The sequence below is a fragment of the Arachis hypogaea genome, chromosome 9 (genome assembly GCF_003086295.3).
Source record: "Arachis hypogaea cultivar Tifrunner chromosome 9, arahy.Tifrunner.gnm2.J5K5, whole genome shotgun sequence".
NCBI lineage: Eukaryota > Viridiplantae > Streptophyta > Magnoliopsida > Fabales > Fabaceae > Arachis > Arachis hypogaea.
In genome coordinates this window covers 115,125,637-115,134,496 of record NC_092044.1, presented here as the reverse complement: position 1 = coordinate 115,134,496, position 8,860 = coordinate 115,125,637, and the positions used below count along the sequence as shown (strand labels likewise).

The window sequence follows — 8,860 nt, the reverse complement described above, 5'->3', positions numbered from 1 at the left end:
GTTTTAATTAACAGCGGCTATGTGTAAGAAAATCATTGGCTGGCTTCATACATCATCTGTTGGTGAATCATCCATTAAAAAAACTTTGAAAAAACATGATATTGATGATGACGTGAGCACTGACAAACCAAGCCCAACAATGCTTGGTCAATTGCAGAGTTCAAAATGACCAAAATTTTTCACTCAGGCACCCTTTAAATACCCTGCTAAAACATGCAAGAAGCAGTTCAAGGCACAAACAATAGAGAGATAAGAGTTGTGAGGGGAAACTTATTAGATCAATAGGATGGCAGAAGTGAGCAACAAACAGGTTGTGGCTGCACGTGACATAACTGGTAATCCAAAAGAGAGTGACATGTATTTGAAGAGTTCCACCATAAGCTTGGAACTTCCTCCAGAGGCTGAAAATGCTGTGCTTGTTAAGAATCTTTACTTATCTTGTGATCCTTACATGAGAGGAACCAGGGGAAAGGATGTCAAACGCCTCTTCCATTCTTTCACTCCTGATTCAGTAAGCACTTCATATTCATTTCTTTTAGTTCATCAAATTACATATGGTACTGCAGAATTTGTTTATTAACAGGTCCAATTTGATCACCAAAATTGCTATTATGTCTCATTTTAGTTCCTAAAATTTTAAAACTTCCTAGAATTATATTTTAGCCTATTTTATAGGATATTTTGTTTTTTATTTTCTACGGTATCCCCTATTTCGATAAGCCAAAAATTAATCTGCATCTAAGTTTCATTTAAGAGTCTAAGTCAAGATTGGAATCTCGTTTAAATGAACTAGTGAGCTGACTATTTTACCAACTCTGATTGGTTAGTTTACAGGATATTTTAGTCAATGTATAGTGACACATTATATTCAGATTTCGTGGACTAAATTTAATTTTCAAATTTCAGGACTAACTTTTATTTTTTATTTTTTATTTTTTGCAGCCAATAGTTGGGTATGGAGTATGCAAAGTAGTGGATTCCAAACACCCTGGATTCAGGAAAGGAGACTTGGTGTGGGGAGTGACCAAATGGGAAGAATACAGTGTGATCACATTGACAGATAGCCTCTTCAAAATTGAGCATACAGATGTACCTCTTTCCTATTATACTGGACTACTTGGTAAGTAATTAACTCTTCTGGAAGCTTCCTCATTTTCATACATAGAATTCTTTGAAGGGCATATTTCATAGTACTTGTTTGCACATGTAGGTATGCCTGGTATGACTGCTTATGCAGGTTTCTATGAAGTTGGAGCTCCAAAGAAAGGAGATTATGTCTTTGTATCTTCAGCATTTGGTGCTGTTGGTCAACTTGTTGGTCAACTTGCAAAATTGATGGGATGTTATGTTGTTGGAAGTGCTGGCAGCAAAGAAAAGGTACATATGATGCTAGTAACTTTAATTGGAACCTAGTCTTATTTTGTCCAAGAATTCCGGTTATAAGTTTTCATGTTTTTCTTGTGAAACAAGGTTGAGATTTTGAAGAACAAGTATGGGTTTGATGGTGCTTTTAATTACAAGGAGGAACATGACCTTGATGCAACATTAAAGAGGTGAGTACTTAATTGGTAGTTTGTTGTATTGAATTTTGTTATCAATTCAATTAACATTTATACACTTTGTTAACAAAACATAGAATCTTAACTGTTTATTATGTCAAAAAATTTCTCAGGTTCTTTCCGGAAGGCATTGACATTTACTTTGACAACGTTGGGGGAGACACACTTGAGGCAGCACTTATTAACATGAGAAGGCGCGGCCGAATCGTAGTGGCCGGAATGATATCACAATATGAACTTGATGAGCCTCAAGGCATAAAGAACTTGCTGAATATAATTTATAAGCAGATTAAAATAGAAGCCTTCATAGTGTTTGATTATTATGAACACTATCCTAAGTTCTTGGAGATTGTTGTGCCTTACATTAAAGAAGGCAAGATATCATACGTCGAAGACATAGCTGAAGGCATTGAGAAAGCTCCGGCAGCTTTAGAAGCAATGTTCACAGGCCGAAGTGCTGGCAAACAAGTTGTTTTAGTTGCTAATGAATGAACTACTTTAACCTCTAGTACTGTTTTATTTTTTATTTTCTGTTTGTATCTAATATCTATCAGTATTTAGATTTTGTTTGAGAAATAAATTACATACTGTCTTGTGCGAATTACTCCAAATAGTCATAGCTAATACAAAATTAAGCCTAATTATAAATATATATATATATATATATATATATATATATATATATATATATATATATATATATATATATATATATATATATATATATATATATATATAATTATCGAAAAGAAATGGATAGTCCTTGTTTATAATTAGGCTCCATAAGCAGGTAGTTCACTACAAGGTTTAGGTCGTTCCTCAGTTCTAACCGAAAATTCATCTTCACTTCTGTACTCTCTGAAGTGTGCCATTCTTCCCAATAATTCAACTTCATCTATGACATATTCTAGCTTTGCCACCATATCCAGCAACAAAGAAGTGAAAGCTGCAAGGGGAAGTGCTTCTGAGAACTCGAGACCAACGATTACACTCATAGTCTTACTCATACTCTTGCTCAGTTGAGGCATAGGCATCTGACCATCATCGCTATCAGGAGGCAAAGGGGGCCCTTGAGCTCGCATCCCGGCCGACAGTGTGTGGCTGAAATGAAGCTGAGGTTGTGATTTCAAGGCATTGTTGAGGTCTTCTAAGGCTTTGTTGAGACCATTGTTGAGTATGTGAGGGCAAACTTGGCGTTTGTCCTTTATGCTGTTTGAGAGTTCCTTTAGAATCTTGTTAGCTTCTTCTGCAAGTTTGATGCAAGGGTTCTTGCACTTGTTTCGAATGGACCACGGTGCCTTGAGGAGGAATCAATCAAAATAGTAATTGAGTACATGTATCAGAATGCAGAGCAAGAAGCTTCATGATTGAGACTGAGTTTTATAGTACCTGAATTTCAGACTTCAAACAACCATGTAGAGCTACAACAGTGTAACAAAAATGGCGAAGAGCATCGCCGACTTTCCCAAATTGCTTCCATGGGATTCTGTGGAAGCTTGTGTATCTTGGCTCCCACCTTGCATGTAAGATCTGTTTACTTTCACAGACACAAAGTTCATATGATAAGATCTTCTGTCATAACATAAGAAAGTGAGAGTTTAGGGATATACCAATGTATCTTCGGCAGCTTTGGAATCTAAAACACCTTTGTAATCTTTGGAAATGTGATCATGAATCGAACCGTCGTCACTTCCTTTTAGATCAGACTCACAAAAGTATTCCTTCACACAAACTGCATTCATGGTAAGAATATATGAATCAAATCAAATCAAATTATTAATAGTTAATTACCATTACCTTCTATACAGTTTCCTAGGCTTTCTAGTTTTGATGTGATTGAATCCTGAAGGTATTTCCCTGACCAGTTTGGAAACACCAATAGGCACATCACAAGGCATATCATGCATCCAACCGCGATGTTTAACATTCTTGATTGCGCCAGTCTCAATACATTATCATCACGGTAACTGGACACTGTTACTAGATTAAATGTCAAGATAAACACAACAACACCATAGTCTAGATTCTTCTTGATGTGGGGTATGAACCTTGCATAAGTAGCTCCACTTCCTGCCAATAACATAAGATAATTGCAACAAGTTTGAGAAAGATAGTTCCAATTAGTCCATTACAATTTCAAGATAAGCTTTCTTTGATGCTCACCAACAAGGAAAACTGAAACACCAACAATAATTGCAGTTAAAATCTTAGTAGAGGAACTTGCAAGAGCATCTATCAGAACTGCTAAACATGCTGCCAAAACTGTCCCCAATGCTCTATTTAGTCCTTTGCATAATGTTGCTCCTGCAGAGGATTCATCAAATGAATGAAACAGATTCTTGATCTGATAAACTCATAAACATGATCATATATTAGAGAGTAGAACATACCAACTGTGAATTCCATCACCACAACCACAGTAAACACAGCAAACATAGCATCCTTTTGGAGTGCATTGTACAAATCATCAATCATATAAAACAAAGATACAAATGTCAATGCCACGCCGAATTTGAAGGCATGAACCACCCTTCTTGGATCCTCTCTGCCAACCTTCACTGTCGAAGTCCATACCGATTCTGGAAACTTCCTCACTTTATCTGCAAAGCTACAACCTTCATTGCACTTTTTCTTTTGGATTTCTTTACCACTGCTGCTCCTGGTTTCTTCTGCTGAAATCTTTGAGTCACCTGAGTTGGTTTTTGAGATAAATTCATCAAATTAAGAGCTTCAGTTATGATAATCTCTCAGAATGCAAAAGGTGACAAAAGTATGGACTAATGGTGAAGGAGAATAATAAACTTCATAAATTGGCAAAATCATAATGCTAATAATAATAAATAGTTTGAAAATTTAAATGATAACAACCTTTAAAAGGGGGAGGAACTTCAACATCCAGTTCAGGATGAACCTGACGGGTCATCTTTCAAAGAACACAATTTCTGCACCAAGAAAAATGTTTCTTGAACAACAAGTTATTAATCGTATATTGTGTTATTTGACAAAGAACACAATTAACGCACCAAGAGAAATGTGACACTTAAATCATGATGTTTAGAATTTAATTATTGTTTTGTGAGGGGTTTAGGAGTTATGGTATCATCATTCTATTTTCTTTTTTTATTGTTATTTTGTTAAAAAAGAGAAAAACTGGATGCAAGGTCACAGACAATGCAACAGAAACCACACCTGACAACAACTCTTTTTTTTTTTTTAGTTCTTATTATTATTAAAAAATAAATCCAAAAACTGTTTTTGAAAACATTTGCCAACTGTGCTTTTTATTTTAGTTTTTTTTTATAAACTAAAAATAGCATTGAAAAACCTTTGACGAAGGAGCCTAAAGGGTTGCTCATAATAATTCAAGAGTGTTGCCTTTGGTGGATTTATTTTCACAGGTCAATTTTATTGGCATTGTGGCCATTATGGCAAATGGGCAATTAATAATTTGGAAAAGTATAGGTAGACAATAAAAATACTAAATAATGTGAACAATGGATATTTCGGATGTACATTTCACTAGGTATGTGGATGGTTATTCTAATATTAAAATTTAGGTGAGTAATTTGGAGGTGTAGCGTATTTTTATTTTATTGATAGTTGTTCATATTGTTAAACAAAGTCATTAAATACCTAGTATAATCCTAATAATTAAGGACATTTATAAATAGTGGTTAATTGTATATCTATTATAGTGTATCTAAAAATAACTTAATAAAATTGAGACTTTGTAATATCATGTTATAATATATTCATCTCATCCTACCTATTTCTCAAAGTAATTAGACTTTAGCATCATTTTGTCTTATTAAAATAAATCAATCTCGCATATATCTTTATAATAAATACCATCATAACATCGATATTTATTTAACAATCAAAATACCTTTTTTTTTCAACATATAATTAATTATAATAACTATATTTTATACATATTATGTACGAATAGTGTCATTAAAAAGAATAACGAATTTTGATCCGTTAATAAAAAGTAAAGAAAATGGTGACCGGAATGATATCACAGAATGACCCTGATGAACCCCAAGGCATAAAGAACATGGTGAATATAATTTATAAGTTGTCTCATTTCTTAGATTTTGTTTTGAGTAATAAACAAGATTGAGAGTTATAATAAAGGTACATATTGGTAATTGATTGTAATTAGATAAAAGAGAAAGTAAAAAAAGAGAATAAGAGAAAAGAATGCAACATAATACAACAGTGGTAATGAAGTAATCTTGGATTTATATACAGGGAATGGTTAGAAAAGAGAATAATATGTGATATATAATCCCATTTTGTTGTTCAAAGTTGATATAATCCCATTTAGTTGAGACATGATCATAACATATCTAATACTATGAAAACAAGCAAGCTATAACAAACTAAGCCTACTCTCTTTGAACTTTCCCCAACTACAATCAAGGTTGTCAAACTCTTGAGTATGATTTTATCAACAAAATCTTTCTCAGTAATTAGTCTTCTCCATAAGAATTCATGTCATTGTAAGATGAATTCACTTTTGGTCTCTCACAAGTGACAACAATCTCATCTTCAACTCTGAACTCTCTAAAGTGTGACATTCTGCCCAATTGTTCAACTTCATTTATCACATGATCTAGTTTTGCCACCATCTCCAAAAGCAAAGAAGTGAAAGCAGCAACAGGAAGTGCTTCTGAGAATTGAAAGCTAGTGATCATACTCAAAGTCTTACTCAGCTGTGGCCTTAGAACCTTCTTTTGTCTTTCCTTTGCATCTTCACAAGAATCATTGTTGTTAACACTTGAAAATGAGGCTCTAGACTCTTCTTCATGCTGCATTTTGGAGGTTCGGCTGATCTTGGGGCCGCGAAAGTATTGTGGTTGGGATTTCAAGGCATTGTTGAGATCTTCTAAGGCTACATTGAGATCATTGGAGAGTATATGAGGACAGAATTTTCTTTTGTTCCTTATGCTGTTTGCCAGTTCCCTTAGTATTTTGAACACTTGTTCTGTGAGTTTCATGCAAGGTTCCTTGTATTGAGATCGAATTGACCATGGTGTCTAAAGAATTTGTCAAATGTAAGTCAATAAATAACTATATTTTGATCATAGAAGAGAACTGAATCAATAACATGGCCATGTGCCATCAATAATAAAAGAAGCAGAATCTTGGGAGAAAAATGAGTTGGCATGAATGATGGCTTGTATCAACTAGCAAGTTTCTTTAATTTGAAATTCTGAATTATTTAACAGCAAAATTAGTTCAACTTTTTAAAAGAAACTGGTTAAAATTAGTACCTGAATTTCAGACTGCAGACATCCATGTAGAGCTACAACAGTGTAACTAAAGTGGCGAAGAGCAACGCCGACTTTTGTATATTGCTTCCATGGGATTCGCCGGAAATATCTCGAGCATCTCGGCTCCCAGCTCGCTTGTAATGCCTGCTTGATTTCATAGAAACAAAGTCTAGCTTATGAATTAAGATATGTATACTAACACACTTGAACATAACAAGGAATTACCAATGTTTCTTCACTAGCTTTGGAATCTAACACTGCCTTGTAACCCAAGTAAATGGGATCCTCACATGAATCATCTTCACTTGATTGTATCTCAGACTCACAAAAATATTCCTTGACACACCCTGCATCATTATTGTTTTCAGAATCCGTTATACAAATCAAATTGAATCAAATCAAAGTACATTGATTTTAAAATGCGCCTTACCTTCGATTGCGTTGGCTAGTCCTTCGAGCTTTGATATGATGGATTTATGAAGGTATTCCCCTGACCAATTTGGAAACACCAACAGACTCATCACAAGGCAGAGACCACACCCAATTGCAATGGTTAACATACGATCTCTTGCAATGCTCCAAACATTTTCTACTCGGTAACTTGATACTGTTATCAAATTAAAGGTCAAGAGAAATATCAAAACACCATAGTCATAATTCTTCTTGATATAGGGGATGAACCTCACATAAGTAGCTGCATACCCTGCCAATCAAAGTTGAAGCAAAGAATTGTTTTTATGTTAGTATCAAGTGTTTTACATATTTTCAACTAACAACATAATTTGTCTCTAGATTCTTTTCATGCTTACCAACAAGAAAAACTGCGGCACCAATGAAAACAGCTCTATAAGTCTTAACAGACACATCTGCAATATACTCAATAAGAAATGCCAAGGACCCTGCCAAAATAGTCCCTAATCCTCTATTAAGTCCTTTGCATAATGTTGCCCCTGCAAGAATGCATAACAAGAGGAAAAGGCATAAGGATAGGATCAAAGGAATTGCGCGTGCGCGAGAGAGAGAAAGCTGAGAGCATATATATACCAGCAGTGAACTCCATAACCACAACCACAGTCATAACAGCCCACATAGCATTCTTTCCAATGCCTTTGAACAATGGCTCCAAAAGATACAAGAGAGAAATAAGTGTCAAGGCCAAGGCTACTTTCAAAGCATGAATCACCCTTCTTGGATCCTCTTTGGCAACTTTCCATGTTGCTCTCTTCACCAATGCTGGAAACTTGTTCACCTCATCAACAAAGTTATGAATATGTTCCCAATAATAACTGCTTGAGCTTCTTTTACTACTAGTATTGATCTCAGCCATTGAAAAAAATAAAAAGCACTCTTAATTAAGCCTGAACCAGCTTTCTAAGGCAATCAATCAATCATTTAGAGAATTTCAGTTTTGATAATAGAGTGAATGTGGTGTTTAGCTTAAAAAGAATGCAAAAGATGACAGAGAATTGAAGTATTAATTAAAATCAATTGGACTAATGGAGCATTTTGCACATTTTATTTATTTTAAAAAGGGATACAGATAATTCCAGCCATGTCTCTAGTGCAATCCACCGTGTTTACAAAGAGAAAGAGAATTGATGAAGGTTGTAGCTTTCACTAGTGCCTTCAGTCAATGTTCAGTGTAGAAAACCAGACTCTCAAAAACTGGTGGTTGTTATCATATTGGTGAAGGTGGTGACCAAAAGCTTATACATATAATAATCATACTCCTAGTCTACAATTGTATTTTTTGGTACATAAAAGTAATTGTATTTGGATTAAAGTTGTATCTGGATACATTAATCTTTAATGTATTAAAAAGTTAACTCACTCGTTCGTTTAAGTAAATATTAAAATTTAAATTTTATTTTATATGTGTAATAATTTAGTGATGATGATAAATTGTTAAAAGAAATTTATATTCGTGACAGATTAATTCTTTATTTGTTGGATTAAAAAATATTCTAAGAAAAAATAAAGAAAATTTTGTTATTATATGTATATATATTGATTTAAATTTGA

General features: G+C 34.1%; 3 protein-coding genes across 4 annotated transcripts; 1 reads left to right on the top strand and 2 right to left on the bottom strand.

Annotated features, from left to right (window-relative positions):
- Window positions 1-103: 103 nt before the first annotated feature.
- On the top strand, window positions 104-2,163 carry LOC112712267 (2-alkenal reductase (NADP(+)-dependent)). Its single transcript, XM_025765101.3, has 5 exons — window positions 104-511; window positions 943-1,120; window positions 1,211-1,377; window positions 1,471-1,553; window positions 1,673-2,163. Exons 1-5 carry the CDS (start codon window positions 287-289, stop codon window positions 2,049-2,051), a joined length of 1,032 nt encoding a protein of 343 aa, XP_025620886.1. The 5' UTR covers window positions 104-286; the 3' UTR covers window positions 2,052-2,163.
- A 169-nt stretch (window positions 2,164-2,332) lies between these two features.
- Window positions 2,333-4,482, bottom strand: LOC112709566 (aluminum-activated malate transporter 12-like). Its single transcript, XM_025761454.1, has 7 exons — window positions 4,428-4,482; window positions 3,950-4,249; window positions 3,723-3,863; window positions 3,357-3,629; window positions 3,170-3,291; window positions 2,949-3,089; window positions 2,333-2,857 (listed from the first exon to the last, which is right to left on the bottom strand). The coding sequence occupies exons 1-7, from the start codon at window positions 4,480-4,482 to the stop codon at window positions 2,333-2,335; spliced, it is 1,557 nt and encodes a 518-aa protein (XP_025617239.1).
- A 1,288-nt stretch (window positions 4,483-5,770) lies between these two features.
- Window positions 5,771-8,295, bottom strand: LOC112712266 (aluminum-activated malate transporter 12). Of its 2 annotated transcripts, none has more exons than XM_072203571.1 (6): window positions 7,883-8,295; window positions 7,648-7,788; window positions 7,269-7,541; window positions 7,064-7,185; window positions 6,839-6,985; window positions 5,771-6,601 (listed from the first exon to the last, which is right to left on the bottom strand). In XM_072203571.1, exons 1-6 carry the CDS (start codon window positions 8,163-8,165, stop codon window positions 6,035-6,037), a joined length of 1,533 nt encoding a protein of 510 aa, XP_072059672.1. In that variant the 5' UTR covers window positions 8,166-8,295; the 3' UTR covers window positions 5,771-6,034. The 2 variants fall into 2 exon arrangements, with proteins under 2 accessions (XP_072059672.1, XP_025620885.1); XM_025765100.3 differs by having other exon boundaries at window positions 6,839-6,982.
- Window positions 8,296-8,860: the final 565 nt, after the last annotated feature.

Coding starts and splice junctions, on each gene's coding strand:
- LOC112712267 (XM_025765101.3), top strand. CDS start 287: ATGGCAGAAGTGAGCAACAAACAGGTTGTGGCTGCACGTGACATAACT. Junction 512..942: donor ATTCTTTCACTCCTGATTCA/GTAAGCACTTCA, acceptor TATTTTTTGCAG/CCAATAGTTGGGTATGGAGT. Junction 1,121..1,210: donor CTATTATACTGGACTACTTG/GTAAGTAATTAA, acceptor TTGCACATGTAG/GTATGCCTGGTATGACTGCT.
- LOC112709566 (XM_025761454.1), bottom strand. CDS start 4,482: ATGACCCGTCAGGTTCATCCTGAACTGGATGTTGAAGTTCCTCCCCCT. Junction 3,630..3,722: donor TGTTTCAGTTTTCCTTGTTG/GTGAGCATCAAA, acceptor TGTTATTGGCAG/GAAGTGGAGCTACTTATGCA. Junction 3,090..3,169: donor AAGCTGCCGAAGATACATTG/GTATATCCCTAA, acceptor GAAAGTAAACAG/ATCTTACATGCAAGGTGGGA.
- LOC112712266 (XM_072203571.1), bottom strand. CDS start 8,165: ATGGCTGAGATCAATACTAGTAGTAAAAGAAGCTCAAGCAGTTATTAT. Junction 7,186..7,268: donor ACTAGCCAACGCAATCGAAG/GTAAGGCGCATT, acceptor ATAATGATGCAG/GGTGTGTCAAGGAATATTTT. Junction 6,602..6,838: donor GTCTGCAGTCTGAAATTCAG/GTACTAATTTTA, acceptor CAAATTCTTTAG/ACACCATGGTCAATTCGATC.